The 24832-nt window shown below is 30.8% G+C and overlaps 3 protein-coding genes and 1 non-coding gene across 8 annotated transcripts; 2 read left to right on the forward strand and 2 right to left on the reverse strand.

The window, feature by feature from the left end:
• The first annotated feature begins 4063 nt into the window (after positions 1 to 4063).
• Positions 4064 to 8121, forward strand: LOC115709914 (xylulose kinase 2). 5 transcript variants are annotated; one of them, XM_030638188.2, is made up of 12 exons: positions 4064 to 4191; positions 4468 to 4569; positions 4757 to 5411; positions 5513 to 5601; positions 6086 to 6150; positions 6272 to 6327; positions 6534 to 6654; positions 6752 to 6826; positions 6908 to 6961; positions 7186 to 7280; positions 7373 to 7544; positions 7653 to 8121. In XM_030638188.2, exons 2-12 carry the CDS (start codon positions 4511 to 4513, stop codon positions 7883 to 7885), a joined length of 1674 nt encoding a protein of 557 aa, XP_030494048.1. In that variant the 5' UTR covers positions 4064 to 4191; positions 4468 to 4510; the 3' UTR covers positions 7886 to 8121. The 5 variants fall into 5 exon arrangements, with proteins under 5 accessions (XP_030494048.1, XP_030494041.1, XP_060962985.1 ...); XM_030638181.2 differs by having other exon boundaries at positions 4109 to 4234; XM_061107002.1 differs by having other exon boundaries at positions 4126 to 4234; positions 4455 to 4569.
• Positions 8122 to 9988: 1867 nt separating this feature from the next.
• On the reverse strand, positions 9989 to 10073 carry TRNAM-CAU (transfer RNA methionine (anticodon CAU)). Its single transcript is given in 2 exon segments — positions 9989 to 10024; positions 10036 to 10073. It is a non-coding gene; the product is annotated as a tRNA-Met (tRNA).
• Positions 10074 to 10373: 300 nt separating this feature from the next.
• LOC115709905 (protein NRT1/ PTR FAMILY 5.10) lies at positions 10374 to 19847 on the reverse strand. The gene is made up of 4 exons (XM_030638161.2): positions 19646 to 19847; positions 19330 to 19547; positions 18693 to 19243; positions 10374 to 11328 (listed from the first exon to the last, which is right to left on the reverse strand). The coding sequence occupies exons 1-4, from the start codon at positions 19767 to 19769 to the stop codon at positions 10512 to 10514; spliced, it is 1710 nt and encodes a 569-aa protein (XP_030494021.2). The 5' UTR covers positions 19770 to 19847; the 3' UTR covers positions 10374 to 10511.
• A 3518-nt stretch (positions 19848 to 23365) lies between these two features.
• LOC133032143 (uncharacterized) lies at positions 23366 to 24548 on the forward strand. The gene is made up of 2 exons (XM_061105991.1): positions 23366 to 23962; positions 24021 to 24548. Exons 1-2 carry the CDS (start codon positions 23366 to 23368, stop codon positions 24546 to 24548), a joined length of 1125 nt encoding a protein of 374 aa, XP_060961974.1.
• Positions 24549 to 24832: the final 284 nt, after the last annotated feature.

The following is a 24832-nucleotide window of genomic DNA, read 5'->3' on the forward strand; positions in this document are numbered from 1 at the left end:
GTGAACCATTTAATGTTCGCAGATGACATTATTTTATTCGGCCAAGCTACACTCAAGGAGGCAAGAGTGTTTAAGGAGTGTCTTACCAAATACTGTCTATGGTCCGGCCAATCCATAAATGCTCAGAAGTCTTCCATCCACTTCTCGAAAGGGGTTTGCCGAGGAAAAATTCAAGCGATAACCCAGCTCTTAGGCATGAAAAGAATGTCTCCTGATGCAAACTATTTGGGACTCCCCTTATTCAAGAACGCAAGAAGATCAGAAGAGTATTCTCCACTTGTTGAGAAAGTTCTGGGACGAGTCAAAGGTTGGAAGACAAAACTTCTTTCCAATGCGGACAGAGCATGCTTAATCAAATCCGTTGGATCCTCCTTGGCAAACTACCTAGCTTCATCTGATGCTATCCCCGTCTCTACTGCTAACAAAATAGACAAAACCTTAAGGGACTTCTGGTGGGGAGATACAGAAGACAAGAGGGTGATGCATACAATTACTTGGGAAAGACTATGCAAGCCAAAGATCCATGGAGGCTTGGGCTTTAGGACTACCAAAGACACCAATATGGCGTTTTTAATGAAGTGGGCTTGGAAGCTGATGGTGGAGGACAACAGTCTCTGGGTTAAGATTGTGAATGCCAAATATTTGAGAAACAAAGATTTCTTGGATATTGAAGCACAACCTGCAGACTCAAGAATGTGGGAAGAAATTCTCAATGCAAGACAGTTTATCCACAAAGGAATCTGTAGAAGGATCGGAAATGGGGAGGAAACTTCAATTTGGTTCCACCCTTGGGTTCCAGGAGGAGATTTACAATCTGAACCTATGAAAGATGCAACGGAAGGAATTAGCATGGTCAGAAACTTCATTAGAGATAATGGTTGGAATGAAGATTTGATAAGACAATGGTTTAAGCAGGAAGACGCCATTAGAATCCTTAACATCACTTTGCCAAATATCCCTGAGAAGGATTCGTGGCTTTGGCTGCCTGAAGCGAATGGGCAATTCAGCGTCAAGTCTGCCTATAGGATTACCAAGAATATCGAGGCAAATTCAATCGACAATGAGAAGTGGCTTCTGATCTGGGGTGCCAAAATGCATAACAGAGCAAAAATGATGTGGTGGAGAGTGCTTGCTGACTGTCTTCTCACAAGAAACAAAATTCTCAAAGCCTTTGGTATCTCGGATCCATTCTGCCCCCTTTGCTCAACGGCAATAGAAGACTCCTTTCACCTGCTTTGGGAGTGTTCAGTGACCAGAGCCGTTTGGTTTGGAAGCAACTGGAATATCAGAACTAATCTGATCCATGTCACGGACTGGGACCAATGGATTAGATGGTTCAAGAAGAAGGATAATAGACCTCAGGCTATCAATTTTGACACTATCCTGGAAGGGGCGGCTATAATCATGGAAAGATTATGGAATTTAAGAAATTCTGTTGTGCATATGAATACCACAATACCGCTCAACATCGTTGTACACAACATCAATCGCAGACTAGCTGAGTTGGATGGAAAACAGGATGCTCAACATTCTCTGCAAACGGAATGGTTGCCCCCACCTTCCAATTGGAGAATGCGCAACACTGATGTGGCTATCGGCATCCGAGTCTCAGCAGGGGCTGCTGTGTTCCGTGATGATCAGGGTACTATAACTAATGTTTTTACGACGAAACTCTTTTATAGGGATTCATTGGCCAGAGAAATATCCTCTCTATGTTCGGGTGCAGAAGCTGCGGTTCAACTTGGGCTCAAAATGGTGATCTTCCAGAGTGATTCTGTTGGGGCGATAGAGGCAGTTAAGAGCAACAGTCAAAGCATATCAACACTGAACCATAATGTTCAGCAGCTCGTTGCCAAATTCCAAGGTCTAACTTCTAAGCTTGATTTATGGGAGATCAATTGGATTCCTAGAAAACTAAATGGTGTGGCCCATGATGTGGCGCAATGAGTAATCCGAACTTCAATCTGTGGTAGAGTTGGATTGCCCAATTTTGACAGTTTCCTGTCGAATGTGAGGACGGATGGCTGTTTGTAGTTTTTTTTTTCAGTTTGTTTTAGCTTCGGTTGTTTGTTTTTTTTAGTCTTTTGTAGTGTTCTGTTTAGTTCTTTTGAACTCTGTTTGTTTTCTTTGTGCTGGTTTGGGCACGTTTAATAAAAAAAAAAACTTTCATTGCCATTTTTTCTGAAATATATATTGATAAATGGAATACATTTTCTAACTTAATTAATACGATTAGGAATATGAAGTGAGGTTTAAAGTAATTTATCTACTACTCAAAGTTTAATAAATCAAAAAAAATCAATTGGAAGAATATCTTTCTAGAGAAAAATTTAAACTTATCTAAAAAATTTGAACACAAACTAAACCCACAAAAAACTAGGGCTGAACATCGGGCGGGTTTACCGGGTTTCGGGTTGGCGGGTTTCGGGTTCACGGGTTTCGGATTCAAAAAATTGAAACTGAACCCGGACCCGAATAGGGCACGGGTTGGCGGGTTGGCGGGTTTCGGTTGGTCGGATTTAGCGGGTTGACCCGGTCAACTCAGCCAACTCGGTCAATTCTTTAAAAAAATTAATTTTTTATTCAAATAATTATTTTTTTTTATTTTTTTATTTATTAAATTAAGCATATATAATATAACAACTTGTTCATAGTATCTACTATTGAAGAAAAAATACATTAATCAATCCAACCAACAAACAAACAACCTATTTATCAAAGATTCAAATCAAACTTCATATTCATGTTCATGAATCATGATAAAAGTGAAAACTAAAATATTTCAAAATACATCCATATCCAATATCCATAGTCCATAAAAATCTAAAGTCCATATTATATGTATAAAAACCGTAATAAAAAAAAATATGTATATAATATATTTATAAACCGGGTTGGCGGGCGGGTTCGCGGGTTCAACCCGAAATCCGGTACCCCTAAAATCTCAACCCGCCAACCCACCCGAAGGGTACCAGGTTGAACCCAACCTGTCCGAAACTTTTTTTAAAAAAAAATTTTGCAGGTTAACCAGTTCGGGTTCGGGCAGGTTGTTCGGGTTCGGGTCAAACCCGCTCAAAATGTTCAGCCCTACAAAAAAACATACTTTCTCATAATAATTAAAGGGTACATATAATAGAACTTTTCATGGGCTGCCTTTCCAAAGAACTGGTCATACAGAAGGTGGATTGTTTGATCGATAATCACCGAGTCACCATCGGTCCTCAAATCCTTGTAAAACTTTCACTGTCGAAGAAGCTTTCTGAGACGGCTCCATTTCTCTGTTCGATATATCCTCAGAGAAAATGTAGATGAATAGATTTTCATTGATCGTTCATGCCTTTTGCAAACCATTTTTGTATGTTTTTTGTTTTTTTTTTCCTCTTATAATTTGTTCCCATTGTTGAAAAAAAAGAAAGGAAATGTATTGATAGCAGAGAAAGAGAGATAAAGTCGTGATATTTTTTTTAGAGTAATTTGCGGCAAAACCCCCTTAACTATCAATTTACTTGCAAAAAACCATCCAACCTCATATTTTGGTGGGAAAACCCTCCAAAGTACTATTCTGTTTACATTTTAAGATGTCGTCTGTCCAGCTCATAATTTTGCCCACGTGGCAATGACAAGTCACTAAAAAATTATCCTATGTGGCCATATTTTACAAAATAAAAATAAAACTTTAAGAGTAATTTGCGGCAAAACTCCCCCAACTATCAATTTACTTGCAAAAAACCATCTAAGAAACTTTAAGGTTGGATGGTTTTTTGCAAGTAAATTGATAGTTGAGGGAGTTTTGCCGCAAATTACTCTTAAATTTTTTGTTTTTATTTTAATTTTTATTTTGTAAAATATGGCCACGTAGGATAATTTTTTATTGACTGTCGTCATTGCCACGTGGGCAAAATTAAGACTTAACGAGGCTGAATAGACGACACCTTAAAAATGTAAACGAAACAGTACTTTGGAGGGTTTTCCCACCAAAATATGAGGTTGGATGGTTTTTTGCAAGTAAATTGATAGTTGAGGGGGTTTTGCCGCAAATTACTCTTTTTTTTATTAAAAAAAAATTATTAAATTAAAAACAAGGAAACTCAGTTAGTTTTTAGAGAGATTTGTTAAATGTGTAGGTGTAATTTAGTTGAGGTGGCAAAATATTACTGGTTGGGACAGGAGTGGGACAAGAACTGGGGAGAGGTAATTTTGCTCCATCCGTATCTTGATATTCGAAGCAGTCGAGGTTTCCAGCTTTTCTATCCATTTATTTATACGTATTTTTATTTCCTCAATTCAAACAAATCTTTTCTATATTTTAAAATTAATTCTAATCCTTATCCAACCATTTATAAACCGAAATTCAAAGCTACAAATCCTTTATTCACGGGATATTTTTAATTTTAATTATTTTTTTATTTATATATACTTAAGAACATTCCAATTGACAAGTGAAATTAGTTCAGTTTCTATTGGCAGAGATTAGCGTGATTATTATCAAGCTTTGGTATTGATCAATCCAATGGCGGATTTCTCTCTCCCCAATGACTCTTACTTTCTGGGATTTGATAGCTCCACTCAGTAAGTTTGAATTTTTCCTCTTTTTTGATTAATAGCCCAGTTCAATTCATGTAGTTTTGCCATGATTTTTCCAATGAGGGTTTGAAATATGTGATCTTCATATTAGGATTAAAAATTTCCAATATGGGTTTGTAGTCAATACAGTGATCTGAATTAATTAATTGAAAAAATTGTATAATTTGATCAGGTCTTTGAAGGCAACCGTGCTAGATTCCAATCTTAATATAGTGGCTTCAGAGCTGGTACATTTTGATTCTGATTTGACCCATTACAAAACTAAAGATGGTGTTTATAGAGACTCATCCATCAATGGAAGAATCGTTTCACCCACTTTGATGTGGGTGGAAGCTCTTGATATCATACTCAATAAACTTTCGAAATCGAGTTTAGATCTTAAGAAAATTGTTGCTGTCTCTGGAAGTGGGCAGCAACATGGTAGTGTGTATTGGAAGAATGGAAGCTCTTCAATTTTATCATCATTGGATCCAACGAAGCCATTGGTGGAACAGCTTGGTGATGCATTTTCTATTAAGGAATCACCTATATGGATGGACAGCAGTACCACAGTACAATGTAGAAATATAGAGAAAGCTGTTGGAGGAGCTTTGGAGCTATCTCAACTTACCGGTTCGCGGGCATATGAGAGATTTACTGGCCCCCAGATTAGGAAGATATTTGAGACTCAGCCAGAAATTTATCACAACACTGAAAGGATCTCCCTTGTTAGCTCTTTCATGGCATCTCTTCTCATTGGAGAATATGCTTGTATTGATGAAACTGATGGTGCAGGGATGAACCTGATGGATTTAAAACAAAGGAAGTGGTCTTCCATAGCTTTGGAGGTTTGTTTTGTTTTGTTTTCTCGTCTTTTCATTTATCTATATGTTTTATAATGGATCCTCTCCTTCTCTATTTTAACTCCTTTTTGGTGGTGTAATTACAGGCCACTGCTCCTGGTTTGGAGCAAAAACTTGGAAAGCTGGCCCCTGCCCATGCAACAGCTGGTAACATTGCTCCCTATTTTGTAGAGAGGTACTTAGTTATTTCACTTATCTTTTTAGATGGAAGGTCTAGAACTTCCTTTGTTTTGCTTAATTTTCAATTTTCTAGTTGTCTTTTCTCTTCATTTGCTATTTTGGATTTCTGATTGGCTCAACAGACAGTATATGAAGTTCTCTAATTACTCTGATATTGGGGAATTACATGATTTGGGATGCATTAAAACCTCGAATTGTAGGTCATCGTTCATATGTTCTATGTAAATGTTTGTTTATATATGTAAATATCAAATTTTTATATTACATATGACAGGAAGGATGTACTATCTATCTTAATAAAGGATTCTCCCCTAGCAGACCACTTATACTCTGCTTTTATATGAGCCATGCTCCCTTTACTTGCCTGCTATTAACTTTATACTCTGCTCTTATATGAGCATACTCCCTCTATCTTGTCAGCTATTAACTTTATACTCTGCTCTTATATGATATCCTGAATTAAAATGATCTGTTTTCAGGTTCTCCTTCAACAAGAATTGCCTGGTCATTCAGTGGTCAGGAGACAACCCTAACAGCCTTGCTGGTGCATGATGTTTCTTCTTCATATCCCACCTGCTTTTATACATTATTTTTTTTAGTCATGTCATTGTATGACATGATAGTATGCATTGAATTCATTTCTTAAATGCATTTTAACCATGCAGGTTTGACCATAAATACTCCAGGGGATCTGGCAATCAGTCTTGGCACAAGTGACACTGTAAGTTAAAATGGAAAGACTTCTTTCTGTATGTGTATTCTAATTCGACATTAGAATTTTGGTTGAAATATGTGTCATCTCTCAGAGCATAGTTCATAATAAATAAAAGACCTTTATATGGAGTTTTGCTCAGTAGTGTCGAGTGTAGTTGCAACTTGAGTTAGTAGAAATCAGACATTGTGAACTTTGTCATCTTTGATTTTCAGGTCTTTGGGATTACGGATGATCCTCAACCTAGATTAGAAGGCCACGTGTTCCCTAATCCCGTTGACACAAAAGGATACATGGTAATGTTGGTCTACAAGAATGGATCTTTAACTCGTGAAGGTATTGCTTCAGTATCAATTGATCCCTCCTGCATATTCCAATTGGTTCTTGGGTTTTGTTTAGTGACACTCTGCTTTGATCCATATCTTAATTTTAGATGTTCGAAATTGCTATGCGGAAAAATCTTGGGATACTTTCAATTCATTCCTGCAGCAGACACCACCACTGAATGGTTTGTGAAAAGCAATCTTTTAATGCAAGTTAAAACTATTAAAATTTGTACTTTTTCTGATTAGTGGTTTTATGCATCCAGGTGGAAAGATTGGTTTCTACTATAAGGAGCATGAAATCCTTCCACCACTCCCAGGTTTGTTTTGGTTTGGTTTAATGCATTCATTCCAAATAAAAGTGCAAGGCACTGAATATATCATTATGAAACAGCTTCCACTCAATTGTAATTGGAGAAGGAAAATGGTTTAAGTGTATTGTTCTCTTTTATACAATGTAATATGATCATGCATATGTTACATTTCTTTTTCTCTAAAGTGATGTATGTATCTCAATTGTTTGCCATTTTTTATTATCCTTCAGTTGGCTTTCATCGATACATACTTGAAAACTTCAATGGTGACACTCTGGAAGGTTTGGTTGAACGCGAAGTTGAGGAATTTGATCCTCCTTCCGAGGTTCCTAATTTTATTCTTAAAGAACTAATCGTCATTTAACTAAACACAGATTAAGACCCGAGTTCTATGTGAAACATTCAACATATTTTCAGGTGAGGGCATTAATTGAGGGTCAGTTCCTGTCAATGCGTGCTCATGCAGAAAGATTCGGTATGCCTTCTCCTAAACGAATAATAGCAACTGGGGGTGCATCGGCAAATCATAGCATCCTCAACTCAATTGCTTCCATTTTTGGTTGTGATGTCCACACAGTTCAAAGACCAGGTTAGCAAAACATATATAGTTTTCATATTGAATTACTTGTGATTAGCAAGTAATGCATCAAGTGTCCAAATTATTTTGGTTATTGAGTCATTTGTTTTACTTGAACAGATTCAGCTTCATTAGGAGCTGCATTAAGAGCCGCTCATGGTTGGCTATGCAACAATAAAGGTACTTTTGTGCCCATCACACTCATGTACAAAGACAAGTCGGAAAATACATCTCTCAGCTGCAAACTTTCTGCTACTGCTGGAGACCAACAACTGGCTTCCAAGTATGCCTCGTTCATGAAGAAGAGAATTGAAATAGAGAACCGCTTAGTCGAAAAGCTAGGCCGTTTCTAAGAATGAAAGAGGGATGGCTGAAAATTCTTTTATCCAAATAAAAATAATCTACCATTGTCTGCATATAGTTATCTATTTGGTTTCGTAAACAAATAATTAAATTATCATCTTTGTTGATAAATGAAGATGGAGTTTTTAGGTCCTGGATTAAAATGTATGGACAATTTCTTTGTGAATATTTCATGTTATGCTAGATCTCTTCTTTAAATAAAGCATTTTTTTTATCCAGTATAAAAGAGGGAGCAAAACAAAGATGAAGAAAAGAATTCTCACGGTTTGTACAATCCAAAATTACATAAAAAATAGAGTAATGAAAACTAGTGTTGTAAATATGGGTCGGGTTTTTTAACATGACACGAAATCGGCTAGAGTCCGGAAGGTACGAGCATGATTAGGTACAAAAAAAAAATACGGGCTTGGGTACGACACGACACGATACGATGTTATAAATTGGTACGACACAGCACAAAAAATATGTGTCCTTAAGCACGATACGACATGAGAAATACGAAAGACACAATACGTAAGCATGAATAGATTGGCTCGAAAAACATAACACGACATATTAAAAAATTTTATAATTTATTATTAATAATAATAAGATATGAATTTATCAATTATAAATAAATTAAGATAATAATAAAACGTAAATATAATACTGTATATTATAATTCTACAATTAAAATTATTAAAACATAAAAAATTAAAAGGGGAATTACTTCATATACTGATTTTTTTAACTTTTTTTCAAATTTACGGTTTGAGTTTCTAAAGTGGTTGCAGCGCTAGTTGCAATAGGGGTTTTTGTACGATTTTTTGTTGCAATTTAGGTTGTAGCGCTAGTTTAATAGGGATTTCTATGTAGAATTCCGTAAAAATACAAAAAAAAAAAAAAAAAAAAAAAAAAAAACGATTTTGAAGTGTAAAAATAAAAAAGCCCCAAATTAAAATTATATATTAATTTATTTATAGTGTGATATAAAAATTGATTATTTATAAGGAAATATTTATATTCTAATAATGTTAATAGTTTTTTTATATGATTATCTATAAAATATTGTTCAAAAGTTATATAAATATAACTAAAGCTTTGAAATATACATATAATTTAGTAATTGTTAAAAATATATAAGAAGGTAAAAAGCACAAATTTAAGCCAAGATATGAAAATGAACTGTCCTGTTTAAGAAATAGGGGCCAGCACGAGTGAAGCACGACATGAAAATATTAGGCTTATGAGCCGTGCTAGGCTTACCCTTTAAAAATGTTAGCACAACACGACAAGACTCATACTTTCTTGTGGCACGACTCATTTTTTAAAAAGCAAGAATAAATACGGGTCGGGCCAATACGTTATGCACGAACTTACACTAAAACTAATGTATGAGCTACATTATCTACATTCCAAGATAAGTGTTGTTCTAGGTGAACATTTAATAAGAGGAACAGAATAATACAAAATATAGGAGCTTAATCCACATAAATTTAAATTTATAATATGTACAAAGAAAAAATAAACAAATTTAAGTAGCAATAAGTTGAATAAGTTGATCAAGATTAAATAATACCCCTCTTGTGTAAAAAATGTAAAAAATAAATAACCTTGGGCTTATATGATGGCCTCGATTAAATTAGTGTGCAAGTGTGTATTTGATTTTGATGAACAAAACCTGGTATATTATGTGGTGTCACTATATAGGGTTAGACAAATTGAAGAACAGTAAGTAGGATGCATCTGTAGAAGACCAATAAGTAAGATGAATCTGTAGAACTTTTTAAAAAAAGATGAATATGCAGAAGATCAATAACTAGAAGGCATAACTTTGATGACTTTGCTGGGACGAGAGCTTCCATCTCCATTTTCATCAACAATGAGAAGCAAAGATCAACATGACTCATTGTACTACTTTACATCTCAAAAGAAACCATTTGTTTCAACCAACTTCATTTATCCTACTACTTTATTATTGAGACAAAAGTTTATTATTAGTTTTTATATTATTATAATTACCAAAATTTTCAATTGAGGATTCCAGCAAAGGAAAAAAAAAATCAATTGCGGAAAATTTAATAAAATGAAAAGTTGTGTGAAAGAAAAGAGAATGGGGTGAGAGAGGCTCGAACTCTCGACCTCAGGATCACTCAGTAGCTATGAGACCTACGCGCTAGCCAACTGCGCCACCACCCCTTTGTGTTACATTCTCTGTACATATTATTTAATACTAATGTCTTTTTAAATTTTTTAATTAAAATTATTTTTAAAAATTTATTTTTTAATTTTAAATATTTATTTACGTGGATTAATATTACTGTGTATATGTGAATGATCCAGTTAATACGTAAAAATGGATAGAAAATTAGAAATGGAAAATTACTAACATATCACAGATTTTAAAAGTTTTACAACTATAAAAATAAACTTTGAGAGTTAATTACTAGGGTTATATCACAATTTACTCATCTATATAAAAACTACTAGAGGATATAATCGATCATAATAAGTTTGAAATCTTTATATGTTTTTGGCATAGTCATTAGTCAATTTTAAGGGAGGAGGTGTAAACTTCCATAGCCAATTTGATTTGAAATTATTATGTAAAAATGCAATTATGGATAGGGTAAAGAACTATATTGCATCTCTTCTTTTATAGATGTAAGATCTTGCAAGATGCAAGTAAGCAGCAAATCCAAACGCACTGAGAATAGAGAGCAGCCAATAAAAGTAATCGAGATGAGCGCGGTTTAGGTTATTAGAAAACCAGCTATCTCGGCCATCTCCACCAGTTGAATTCTCAATGATAGAGACAAGAAAGCTGCTTAAGAAATTACCAACACCAACTACACTAAGGTACAGAGCAAGCCCTATGCTTCTTAGCTCTGTTGGGACTTGATCGTAGAAGAACTCTTGCATACCGATCAAAGCAAAACAATCGGCTATTCCAGACAAGAGGTACTGAGGAACCAACCACCAAACACTCATTGGAATCGTCACATTTGGCTTGTCAAGTAGATCATATTTGAGAGCAATGTTGAGTCTTTGAATCTCCACAAGAGCTGCAACTACCATGGAGGTAGCAGAAAAGAAAATTCCAGTACCTATTCTTTGTAGGACTGTGATGCCTGCTGGTTTTCTTGTGAAAGCTCTTGCAATTGGAACAAAAGTGGTATCGTAAATGGGAATGATGATTACTGTGGTAAGGCTTATCAAGCATTGGAGTGAAGCAGCTGGTATCTTGAAGCCCGAGACAACTGTTCTATCCATGGTGGCCCCTTGCTTGGTAAAGAAAGTTGGAGACTGAGCAAGTACAATACCATATACCAAGCATGGCACCCATATTGGAAAGAGAGCAAGTACGGCCTTGGCTTCTTCAACCTCATTTAAGCTACAGACACTATCATTGTTCTTCAAATGTTTTGGCGCAAACAAAGCTTTGTTGAGAAATCTGCAAGATTACAGGTTACAAAAAGTAGAAATTAGAAGAGAAAAGGCTCATTGGACATGCAGTACTCAACCATAAATAACAATTAACAATGATTTTACTTAATTTCAGGTAAGAGTTACTGGTGTGAGATTCTTTAGTAACTAGATATTACAAGATACAATAGCATCTACTATAGAGTTTTATTATACGTGGAAGTGAATATAAACATGGCGACCAACATAACATTCTGCCGGCCCAGAGATTTTTGAGCTTAAAGGGAAAAGTTAATTATGTTCCAAGGATGTGGTATTTTTAAAAATTACCATAAATTTTTGTAAAAATTACATGAAATATGGGATTTTGTAAAAAAGTTACAAAAATATGGCATTTATAGGTTTGCCACTCTTCTATGGCATTTTTTCATATTTAAGACTTTTTATGGTATTTGATATGCCATATTTTTGTAAACCTTTTATCCAAACCCATATTTTATGTTTTTGTTTCTAACTTAAATAGTTTTATTTTTTTTAGTTTATTTTACATTTACATTTTAGAGTTTCTTTCTATTTGAAAAATTTACACCAAATACTAATTTTTTTTTTCAAACATTACTTTTATAATTTGACAAAGATATTTTTACATTTATACTTTTCTTTATTTTTTTTTCTATTTTATTGTTTTTTACTTATTTAAATTTTAAAAAGTTTTTTTTTGTCTTTTTTATATATTTTTTAGTCAATTTTGGCTCTTTTTTTCTTTTCATTTTTAAGTCAGTTGTTGACTTTTTTTTTTTTTCCATTCTTTCTTTCTCTTCTCTCTCTCTAATTTTCTCTTTTATTTTATTTTTTCTAATTTCTCTTTGTGTCTCTCTCTTTTTTTTTTTCTCAAACTATTTTTTTTCTCTGTATATATATAAATATATATCATTAGTATACATTTTTGTATCTCATTTTTTTATAGAAATTAAACTTGTTTTTTTTTCTATTTAAACTACTATTTATTTTTGTTTTTTTGTTAACAACTAATTATTTTATTAAAAAAAAAAATCAGTTTAATCAACATCATCATGAAAAAAAACAATATAAAAAATTATAATCTAAAAAGAATGCAAACTTTAAAAACTACTTTTATCAACATTGAAAATAACTACTAATTTCATTAAAAGATTAAAAAAAAATAGTTTCATCAACAAGATAATGAAAAAAAAAATTACAATCTAAAAACGATACTAACTTTAAAAACCAGTTTCATCAATATTAAAAAAAACTAATTACTTCATTAAAAGAGGCAAAAAAAAAAAAAATAGTTTCATCAATAACATACTTGAAAAATACACAATGCCTAATAACTAAACTTTTACAAACGATACTAAATTTAAAAACCAGTTTTGAATATATAAATTTTATATCAATACCTAATAACCAAACTTCTAACTTCATTCTTTATTTTGGCATTTAATTTTTATTTGCTTGCTCAAAAAATAGAATTGATTTAAACATACGTTATGTAGCGAATATAGCAAAGAGAAACAGAAATTAAAATCAAAGAGAAAAAAAGAAATAAAGAAAATTAAAGAGACAAAATGCAATAAAAACCATAAAAGAATAACTAAAACAAAACAGTGGAATGTAAGAAACCAGTTAGTAAAACAACAAAAATAAAAACAAACAAATAAAAACCAGTTTCTTGAAATAATCAAATAAAAAATTGAAACTTAAAACTCAATTATGAACAACAATAAAAAAACCAGTTATGAAAACTAGTTACTTAGAAAAAAAACCAGTTATGAAAATAATAAAATAATATGTGTGTCAGAAACTGATTATTTAAAATAAAATAAAAATTGTTGTTCAAATATCATACAATAATAAAACTGGTTTTATACAAACTAAAAAAAATACAATAATATTATAAAAATGGAGCAACCCCATTACAGAACAGTTAAAACATGTGAAACCAGTTTCGACCTATGAAACCAGTTTTGACGCTATAAAAATTCATAACAAAATACAAATATTAGTTATAAAGTTAACTGAAACTAGTTTCATCAGACAATCAAATAAAAAAAAATACACACACAAAAATACAAAAAAGAAAAAAAATACTAATCACAAATATAATCAAAATAACACACAATGCATGCAAATATTAAAAAAAAAAATATAAGTGTAAAACAACCATAAAAACCATAAAAAAAAAACCATAAAACTCAAATAAAAACCATAAAAGAATAAGAAAAAAAAAATAGTGGAACGTGAGAAACCAGTTAGTAAAACAACCAAAATAAAAACAAACAAATAAAAACCAGTTTCTTGAAATAATCAAATAAAAAATTGAAACTTAAAACTCAATTATGAACAACAATAAAAAAAACTAGTTATGAAAACTAGTTATGAAAACTAGTTACTTAAAAAAAACCAGTTATGAAAATAATAAAATAATATGTGTGTCAGAAACTGATTATTTAAAATAAAATAAAAATTGTTGTTCAAATATAATACAATAATAAAACTGGTTTTATACAAACTAAAAAAAATACAATAATATCATAAAAATGGAGCAACCCCATTACAGAACAGTTAAAACATGTGAAACCAGTTTCAACCTATGAAACCAGTTTTGACGCTATAAAAAATCATAACAAAATATAAATATTAATTATAAAGTTAACTGAAACTAGTTTCATCAGACAATCAAATAAAAAAAAAAATACACATACAAATATAAAAAAAAAAAATATTAATCACAAATATAATCAAAACAACACACCATGCATACAAATATTAAAAACAAAATATAAGTGTAAGTTTCCAACCTAGAAACAAAATAATAAAAAAGTAACTTAAAATAAAAAATTTGTAATAACATAATGAAACTATTTTTTTATTCTTTTAATGAAATTATTAGTTTCTTTCAATGTTGATGAAACTGGTTTTTTTTTTTCAGGATGATGTTGATGAAACTGGTTTTTTTTTTTTTTTGCTGCTTTTAATGAAATAATTAGTTTTTAACAAAAAAAAACACAGTAGTTTAAATAAAAAAAAAATAACTTTAATTTCTGTAAAAAAAAAAAACAACATCTACAGTTGAGATCATTTTTTCTTTATTTTAGTGTTTTATTTTTTTTTTTTAAAAAAAAAAAACACAAATTTAAAGTTTTTTATGGCATTTCTCATTACTTTTTCCCATATTTGTAAGTTTTTTTAAAAAAATGTCATATTTAGGGTAATTAAGTTTTGATGCCATATATATCAAAACATATAGTGAAAATTACATGAAATATGGGATTTCATAACAAAGTTAGAAAAATATGGCATTTTTAGGTTTGCCACTCTTCTATGGCATTTTTTCACATTTAAGATTTTTTATGGTATTTGATATGCCATATTTTTAAAAACTTATTATCCAATCCCATATTTTATGTTTTTATTTTTAGCTTAATTAGTTTTATTTATTTTTTAATTTATTTTACGCTTACATTTTAGGGTTTCTTTTTATTTGGAAAATTTACACCAAATACTACATTTTTTTTCAAACATTACATTTTTAATTTGACAAGAACATTTTACTTTTATACTTTTATTAATTTTTTTTTTTTTACTTATTGAAGCTTCAAAAAGTTTTTTTTTTTTTTTTGTCTTTTTTATATATTTTTTAGTCAATTTTAGCTCTCTTTTTTCTTTTCAACTTTTAAGTCGATTCTACTTTTTTTCTTTCTTTCTCTTATCTCTCTCTATTTTTTTTTTCTAATTTCTCTTTGTGTCTCTTTTTTTTTTTTTTAATTTTTTTTCTCAACCTAATTTTTTTCTCTTAATATATATAATAAGTGTACATTTTTATATTTCATTTTTTTTTTACAAAAATTAAATTTGTTTTTTTTATTTAAACTACTATTTTTTTTTTTTGTTAAAAACTAATTATTCCATTAAAAACAACAGAAAAAAAAACCAGTTTCATCAACATCATCCTGAAAAAAAAAAACAATATAAAAAATCATAATCTAAAAAGAATCCAAACTTTAAAAACTAGTTTCATCAACATTGAAAGAAACTAATAATTTCATTTAAAGAATACAAAAAATAGTTTCATCAACAAGATAATGAAAAAAATTACAATCTAAAGACGATACTAACTTTAAAAACAAGTTTCATCAATATTAAAAGAAACAAATTATTTCATTAAAAGAGGCAAAAAAAACAAAATAATAATTTCATCAATAACATAATAAAAAATACACAATGTCTAATAACTAAACTTTTACAAATTAACGATACTAAATTTAAAAACCAGTTTCGAACATATAAATTTTATATCAATACCTAATAATCAAACTTCTAACTTCATTCTTTATTTTGGCATTTAATTTTTTATTTGCTTGCTCAAAAATTAGAGTTAATTTAAACATACAATATGCAGCAAATATAACAAAGAGAATCATAAATTAAAATCAAAGAGAAAAAAAAGAAACAAAGAAAATTAAAGAGACAAAAGTGCAATAAAAACCATAAAAGAATAACAAAAAAAAAAAACAGTGGAATGTGAGAAACCAGTTAGTAAAACAACCAAAATAAAAACAAACAAATAAAAACCAGTTTCTTGAAATAAACTAATAAAAAATTGAATAAAACTCAATTATGAACAACAATAAAAAAAATTAGTTATAAAAACTAGTTACTTAAAAAAACCAGTTATGAAAATAATAAAATAATATGTGTGTCAGAAACTGATTAATTAAAATAAAATAAAAATTGTTGTTCAAATATCATACAATAATAAAACTGGTTTTATACAAACTAAAAAATATACAATAATATCATAAAAATTGAGCAACCCCATTACAGAACAGTTAAAACCTGTGAAACCAGTTTCGACATGTGAAACCAGTTTTGACGTTATAAAAAATCATAACAAAATACAAATGTTAATAATAAAGTTAATTGAAACCAGTTTCATCAGACAATCAAATAAAAACATACACACACAAATATACAAAAAAAAAAAAAATACTAATCACAAATATAATCAAAACAACACATAATGCATACCAATAATTTAATAACAAAATATAAGTGTAAGTTTCCAACCTAGAAACAAAATAATAAAAAAGTAACTTGAAAAAATTTCTAATAACATAATGAAACTATTTTTTTATTCTTTTAATGAAATTAATAGTTTCTTTCATTGTTGATGAAACTGATTTTTAAAGTTTATATTATCTTTAGATTATAATTTTTTATATTGTTTTTTCTTCAGGATGATGTTGATGAAACTGGTTTTTTTTTTTTTTTTTCTGCTGCTTTTAATGAAATAATTAGTTTTTAACAAAAAAAACAAAGAAAAAAAATAGTAGTTTAAATAAAAAAAAAAAACAAGTTTAATTTCTGTAAAAAAAAAATAATATCTATAGTTGAGATTATTTTTTATTTATTTTAGTATTTTATTTTTTTTTTAAAAAAAAAGAAAAAATAAATAAAAAGAAACACAAATTTAAAGTTTTTTATGGCATTCCTCAAGACTTTTTCCCATATTTGTAAGTTTTTTAAAAAAATGCCATATTTAGTGTAATTAAGTTTTTATGCCATATATATCAAAACTTATCTTTATTTTCCCATATTTTTGTAAATAGCCCTAAATTTTTGTATATTTTTTTAAAGGATTTTTTTGGGGCTAGGCTGAGTGGGCCTTAAGCTCAAGCTTGACCCATCTAAAGCCCAAGGAATTTGTTTAGACTCAGGCTTGACCGTCTAAAGCCCATGGCCAGCCCTCGTAACAAATAAAACATGGGAAATTATAGTAAATGACCCCAAATCATAAGTGTATGTTAGTTTATGTCCTCATTTCAAAAAAAATATAATAAATGGTCCTAAATCATAAGACTATGTTAGTAAATGTACTCATTTCAAATTTTTTTTTATTTTTTTTATTTTTTTAGAATTAGAAGCAAATTATTTAAACATTATAGTATATCTATATTAGTTTTGTTAAAATCTTTTTTATTTTAAAGTTATGTCAATTTTTTTAATTTTTTATGAGTTGTTTTGGGTTGTTGGTATATAGATTTTGTTGTACGGTATATTTCTATTTTGTTGTATGATATATTATTATTCTTAGATGATATTTATTTTTTATTATGATATGTATAATAGTGGTATATAATTTTATTAGCATAATAAAAATATTTAATGTATGTATATAATTTTATTGCCATGCTACATATATTTAATTATTATTTTTATATTTTTTGATTGTATGATTATTTATTTTAAATAATATTTAATTAGTTTTTATTTTATTATATACAATGATCATGGTATATATATTTTAATTGTGGTATATAATTTAGTTAGTATAGTATACATATATATATGTATTAGTAATCTATATTTTTATTATTATTATTTTTTGTATGTATGTTTTGGTGTATGATATATGTATTTTTTGTTATACGGTATATAATTTTTTTAAAAAATATTTAACTTTTATTTTCTATTGTACTTTTGTTGACATGATATATAATTTTATTAGCATCCTATATATTTTTATTTTTATTTGTTATTATTATTATATATATTTTTATTGTAAGGTATATATTTTATGTTATATGGTATATAAGTTTTATTGTATAGTATATCATTTTATTTTAGATAATACATGTTTAGTTTTTATTTTAGTATACATAAAGGTGATATATAATTTTGTTAATATGATATATATAATTTTTTTTAATAATATTATATTATTTTGTTTTATTTTTTATTGTAGGTATATACGTTTTATTGTATAGTATATGATTTTTGTTGTCTATAATATATTATTTATTTAATATGATATTTAGTTTCTATTTTCTTATATATAAATTTTTTGGTATGTATTCATATTTTAATGGTGGTAGATATAATTTTGTTAGCATGATATATATATTTTTTGAGTATTAATTTAGTATTGTTATAATTTCTTTGTGCATGGTATATAATTTTATTACTACGGTATATTAATTTTCTGTACTACGATATATCTAATACTGCTGTATATATTTAAATGATCTAATATATTTATTTATTTTTGTTACAATATAATAATATGCAATACTAAAAAAAATTATATAACTTAATTTTGTTATTATATATATTTTTTTTAAAAAATATGTGATAAATTTATTTTTATAATTTTTATTAGCTAATTTATTAGATTTGGCAATTTTCTTAATTTTTTTAAAAAATTGACATTTACTAACTTAGTTACAAATTGAGGGCCATTTTGCATCTTAACCCATAAAACATAGCAACTAAGCTCACTAATATAGCAAGAGCTTCAGTTTGTGCAATTTGTATATATGTATAATGTACACAAATATTAAAAGAAAGAAACAAAATCAAGTTACTTACTTGAATTGTTCAGATCTTTGGTGAGGCAGAAATTCATGAGATTCAACTTCAGTTGATGATATAGTTGGTGGAGAAGTTCCCCAGTTCTTAAATGCAGCAACAAACACACTACCAATCCTAACAAATGGACCTTTCTCATTCAGTGTAATGCAATAATACCTATAAGTCCTTGTTCCAATCAAGAAAACAACCAAAGCAATGACCATAGCAATACAAGGAATTCCAAATCCAAGTGCCCAACTCAAATTATCTTGCACATAACTCACAACAAAAATTGCTACTGTACCACCCACACATACACCAAAATACCACCAATTAAAGAATGAACTTCTACCTTTACATTCCTCAAGATCATACCCATCAAATTGATCAGCTCCAAAAGCTTGTGTGCAAGGTTTGTGACCCCCTTGAGCAGCTCCTACTAAATACAAGGAAAAGAAGAACAACATTACTTGGATCTGAGGAGGAGAACATGAAATTGGATCATCTGTTTGGCAGTTGAAACCAATCAGAGTTGGCAAAATAGCTGACAGAGTCAATAAACCCAATCCCTATTACAAATTGAAACAAACAAGCATAAGAATTAAGAATCGCCCAATTAGTGTTTTGTTTTTCATTGATTTGATTTGATTGATACCAAAATGTAAAGCACAGAAGCGAGAATAATGGTGCGGAAGCGGCCGAGATAAGAATCGGCAACGGAAGCTCCCAATAGAGGTAGCAACGACGCCGTTCCGGTCCAGGCATTGACGTTGGCTGCGGCCGCGGCCGTTGACTGGCGGAGCGGTCCGGTTAGATAAGTTACCAGGTTAGAACTGATGCCGTAGTAGGCAAACCTCTCCGCAACCTCAACACCTGTGGAATTATTTTCATTTCAATCGCTGTAATGTACACGTTCTCCATTGATGACATCAAATATATATATATATATATATATATATGTGTGTGTTTACCTATGATGAAAGCTGCTGATCTCCAACCGCCAGAGTTGGTTTTCGAAACAGGACGGCCTTTGAAGTCAACGGCACCGTCGGCGACGGCGTTGACTAGCATAGGAGTTTCGACTTCCTCCGCCATCGACGACAGCTCTTTTTCTTTTTAATTATATGGAAAAATGTAAATGATGGGAAATTTTGTTTACACTTGACAAAATTTGGGTTAATTAGGATTTTTGTTTCTTGAATTTTGACATGTAGAAAATTATTTTACTTTAATTTCTAAGGATTAAAGAAATTTTATCTAATTTCATTCAATTTTACTAATTATTTATGTACTAAACCATGATCCGCAGACTTTGATATCTACCTCACTCGAACTTTGACATGTAATAAATTATGACCCTTGAATTTTCATCTATGTTAGACATTTTTACTAAAATTGAAAAAAAGTCTTCAAATCTAACAATCTCAATAGTTCAAGAGACATTTTTAACGACCTTAAAAGTTCAGGAGGCATGATTTGGTACATGTTAAAGTTCAATGGGAGAAAATCCTAATTAGCCCAAAATTTATAAAACACTTTTAATTTAATAATTTTTATTTTATATAAAATTTAGGAAAATTCTGCAATAAACACCTCTAAAATAGATGTATCAGTATAGCCAATATCTAAGATTATAATTGGTGACAGGTAATAAATAAAGGCGGGTTATTATGGGCTCTACTGAAGTGACTAAAAACTTTGTTAAAATTGGGTGTATCCATGGAACCTCTAAATTATTATAAGATTCGTCCACGTAATTTAAGCTAAGGAAATTCTACAATGCACCCCCTTAAAATGGATATATTGATGCACTCTCATTTGTTTTAGCACCCGAAATAATTTTTTAGTCAAATTTTTTTCATGGTCGTGTACGTTATAATTATTTAAGACATCCTGCAAAATTTTAAGAAATTTAAAAAGTTTAACATGCCGAAAAATACGTTCAAACAGTGTGTTGCACGCGTGACTATTTTATTTTATACGCGTGTAAAATAGACAGTTTGAACATTATTTTCTATATTGTAAATTATTTTGAACTTCTCAATATGAAAAAAAATTAGACTAAATAATTCTTCTGGATGCCGAAACAAGTCAAGGGTGCATCAGTACATCCCTTTTAAGGGGTGCATTGTAGAATCACCCTTTAAGCTATATTTAAAAAAAAAAAAAAAAAAATCTCTATTTCTCTTTCTCTCTGTCTTCCTCACTCTTTCCCCCTAGCGACTCTTTCTTCCTCGGCCTTAGCCACAACCCCACGGAAGGCTCCATCCCAGCCTCTCAATATCTCTCTTTATGACTCAGTCTCTACATCTCCCTCTCCTTTAGTATCCCTAGCCACCGACAACCCACCCAAGACCCTTACAAATATTTAACTAGAATTAGAATTGTCTAATATTAAAAATGCTAGCTACTGTAGTGGCCTAATAATTAACCAAAATCTCATGTGGTTAAGCACACTACTGAATGATATGGAAGAAATTTTTGTTTCAAACATTAATGTAACCATTGAATTTTTGCCTTCAAGTAATTAAACATTTGTACCATTATTGAAAAGTATAAAGATGCCAATTTTCCATTAATTGATAAAAAATCTAGAAAATATAAAACGTAAAGAAAGAGAAGAAAAAAATCCCAAAATATCAATCTTACAAATCTTATGATTCAATTCTACACAAATAATCATAAAATCAATCAAATAGATTATCTAACAAATTCGCAGAAAAGAAAAAATCAAAATAGAACCTAGAATTGAAGGATAAAAGAAAATGACTTTTAGATGGTGGTGTGATATCGACGACGGAAATTATGCCACTGAAACGATGCCATTCTACAAATCTAGTTTAAAATGGCAACCTCGCGATCGAGTAAAGTGACGACACTGAGGAGCAGGAATGGGTACCAGGTATCGTGGAGAGGAAGGGCAGTTCAGTCAACAAGATAGAACGCGGAGCCGGAGATAGGAAGGTATGGTTAATATTGGGTTGGTTTGTTTTTAACATGTTAATAAAAGTAAGAATTATGTGTGCTAAGGCATAGCAACATACCATGGGCTACACATGCTCCAACTAGAAGGCTCCTAAAATTTATATATTTAATTATACTAAATTTTTTAATTTTTTTTTTCAATTTATATTCTTAAAAAATATACTTATTAAATAAAAATAAATTATATTTTAAATATTATATATAAAAAAATTACATCAATTTTTTTTAAAGAAAATAAAAAAATACACATAATTTAAAAATATATATAAATAAAATTAAAATAAATATTAAAATTAACATAAAATAATTCGTAAAAATAAAATTAAACAAAATATTAAGAGTAATTTTTAAAATTTATTTAAATTTATTTTTTTTAATAATAGAATGTACTTATTATTTTATGGGTGTAAATAAAACTTCCCTTCAATGATTTATACTTTTAACTAAGGAACTAAACCGCACGATTTTACCAAATATTTGTAATCTTTATATAACAGGGCTTTTTTAAATTTTAACCAAAAAAGGTAACAATATTACAAAAAATCTTTCAGTCGGCCAAATAAACAAATATACAGCTAAAAAAAAATTATTCAAATACTTATTACACACACCTTCAACCCACGATCCACGCTTCCTAGAATTGAAACATTCGTGTGATGCAACTTTTGATCGACCAACCCAGCAACCCAACACAACTAAAACTCCCTCTTCTGGAAGGAACGATGGAGATTTCAACCCAACTGGTGAACAGATCCCAGAAAGACGAAGCGAAGACGCTTATGATCCAACCTGATATGTTCCACTAGTGGAACTAGAAAATAGGTAACTTTGACATCTGGCTGAGTCGAATGGGAAGAATGTCGAGTTAGAATGAGCAGCAGCGGCAGTCTGGGCTACACAGGGAGGGACTCCTCAAACTCAACCTGATCCATCTGTAAGGCGACCACAGGGAAGGCCCCGAGATTCTAGGACTAGGAGACACAAAAACAATCAAGGGAACACCCCAAACACTCGAGAAGAACAACCTGGAAATGTGAGGGATATCCCAATGGATAGAGAAAACCCATAAAATACTAAAAATACAAGAAATCAAGAGGCTTGACGTGATAGTCCAGGAACTTCTCATGGATTTGCAAACCAACAGAATGAACAACCTGATATAGTAGAGTCATCTCGCATGAATGTGAATGCCAGACCGGCGTGACCTGGAAACCAGGAAATTTCGCAACATGATAAGAGAAATGCTGGAAATCGACCCCCAAGGCATCCGCAAAGCCCTACTCGCAACGAAAGAGAAAATGCACACACCTATCTAAGTAAGGGGCCGTGTGTCAAATCTCTTCCGAAGGAGGAGGCTGATGCGAGAAGGGTCACATGAATTTGGTTCAAGTACAAATGAAGGTGGGTCAAGATCAAGGACACGCGAGCACAATAAATTAACCAAAACTCATTCCCATGATAGGTGAATGCAAGACGGAGGAGGATCAGAACGTTATTATAGCGACCAAGAAAGTATATGTAACTCTCACAGTTACCAATCTGAAAGTTACTCAAGAACAAGATCTGTGAGTAATTATGATCAAAGACGTCGCAACCTTGATCTTTGCGAATAGTTAAACCAAAGACAAGCTGACCTACGTGAGCATTTAAACCGTAATGCACCAGATTTACGTAAGCAACTAAATCAAAATGCTGGCATACAACCCATGGAGCAACAATCTGTGGATCCAATACAATTGCGAGTAATACAGTTGGAAGATAAGTTCAAGAAATACCAAGATAGAAAATATGGGAAATTACCCATATATGACTCAGACAAAGAGACAAAATCATTCCATCCTAATATTTTGAATTCGCAATTTCCTCAAGGATTCAAAAATCCTTATGTCGCACAATATGATGGTACAAGTGATCCTGTAGTGAACCTGAACAATTTCAATACCATAATGCAAGTAAGAAATATTTCAAACAACTTGCGATGCATATTATTTCCAACTTCATTAATAGGAGCTCCAAGTAGTTGGTTTAAAAAAATTACCAACCATTCCATAACTTCTTGGGAACAACTATCAAAGGATTTCAAAAAGCAATTCCAAGCTGCGAAAGATCGAAGACCAGAAGCATCTTCGCTAACCAATGTCAAAGAGCAACCAGGAGAGTCCCTAAAGGCATACTTAAGTTGTTTTAGTACGGCCACAGCCAAAGTCAGGAATCTGAATGACAATATTCAGTTAACAGTCCTTCAAGCTGGAATTACAATCGATTTGTCAACTGTAGGGGAGAATTATGGCATGACTTACAAGGTTGTCCTGTTAAAAACATTAACGAGTTCAATGAAAGAGCACACATTTTTTCGTGCAGAAGGAAGATGTGCGAAATGAAATTAAGTTGTTAAAGTCCAGCTTGGGAGATAAACCCAGCACAAATATCGCAACAGCGAGCACTGTGACCACCAAAGTAGGAAATTCAAATCCTACTAGCTCGAATACCAAGAAAAATGATGAGTCGAGAGACTCATCCAAAGACAAAAAGAAACAAAAGAAGCATGAGAACTATGTTTCCATTTACTTAGTATATACTGAATTGAATGAAACTCGTGAAAATATCTATCTCGCCAATGAAAATGGTGTCACATTTCCCAAAACCGATCCAATGAGACATGCGAGAAACAAGCAAGATCCTAACAAATATTATCGTTTCCATAGAGATATCAGGCATACCACTGAAGAATACCGTCAGCTGAAATATGAAATTGAAAATATAATCTCGAGAGGTTATTTGAGGCAATATGTGAGACCACAAGGAAACAAACAAAATCTGCCCAATAACCTGAATAACCCAAGGTTACAACCTCCCCCTGTTGAGGGCAAGGATATCCTGGTTATTTGAGGGCCACACCTCACAAGAAATATCATTAATGCATAGAAGAGGTATATAAATGAAGTTAAAAACGAGACATTAGCTTTCGCTCCAGAGCCTATAAAAAGAGCAAATTTGATGAACCTCCCATTGTCTTTACTGATTAAGATGTGTCGCACGTACTGTACCCTCACACATATCCTCTAGTAATAACGATGTAACTCACTAATAAGAGGGTAAAAAGGGTTCTTATGGATAACGGGAGTTTCGTCAATATTATTTACAAGTAAACCTTAAGGAATATGGGATTAGGG

This window comes from Cannabis sativa, chromosome X (assembly GCF_029168945.1).
Source record: "Cannabis sativa cultivar Pink pepper isolate KNU-18-1 chromosome X, ASM2916894v1, whole genome shotgun sequence".
NCBI lineage: Eukaryota > Viridiplantae > Streptophyta > Magnoliopsida > Rosales > Cannabaceae > Cannabis > Cannabis sativa.

Excerpts from the sequence above, each read along its gene's own strand:
- LOC115709914 (XM_030638188.2), top strand. The coding sequence starts at position 4,511 with ATGGCGGATTTCTCTCTCCCCAATGACTCTTACTTTCTGGGATTTGAT. Across the intron at positions 6,962-7,185 it reads AATCCTTCCACCACTCCCAG|TTGGCTTTCATCGATACATA; the intron begins GTTTGTTTTGGT and ends ATTATCCTTCAG. Across the intron at positions 7,281-7,372 it reads AATTTGATCCTCCTTCCGAG|GTGAGGGCATTAATTGAGGG; the intron begins GTTCCTAATTTT and ends ACATATTTTCAG.
- LOC115709905 (XM_030638161.2), bottom strand. The coding sequence starts at position 19,769 with ATGGCGGAGGAAGTCGAAACTCCTATGCTAGTCAACGCCGTCGCCGAC. Across the intron at positions 19,244-19,329 it reads CTTCTGTGCTTTACATTTTG|GGATTGGGTTTATTGACTCT; the intron begins GTATCAATCAAA and ends AATTTGTAATAG. Across the intron at positions 11,329-18,692 it reads CAAAGATCTGAACAATTCAA|ATTTCTCAACAAAGCTTTGT; the intron begins GTAAGTAACTTG and ends GTAATCTTGCAG.
- LOC133032143 (XM_061105991.1), top strand. The coding sequence starts at position 23,366 with ATGGAGCAACAATCTGTGGATCCAATACAATTGCGAGTAATACAGTTG. Across the intron at positions 23,963-24,020 it reads ATTATGGCATGACTTACAAG|AAGGAAGATGTGCGAAATGA; the intron begins GTTGTCCTGTTA and ends TTTTTCGTGCAG.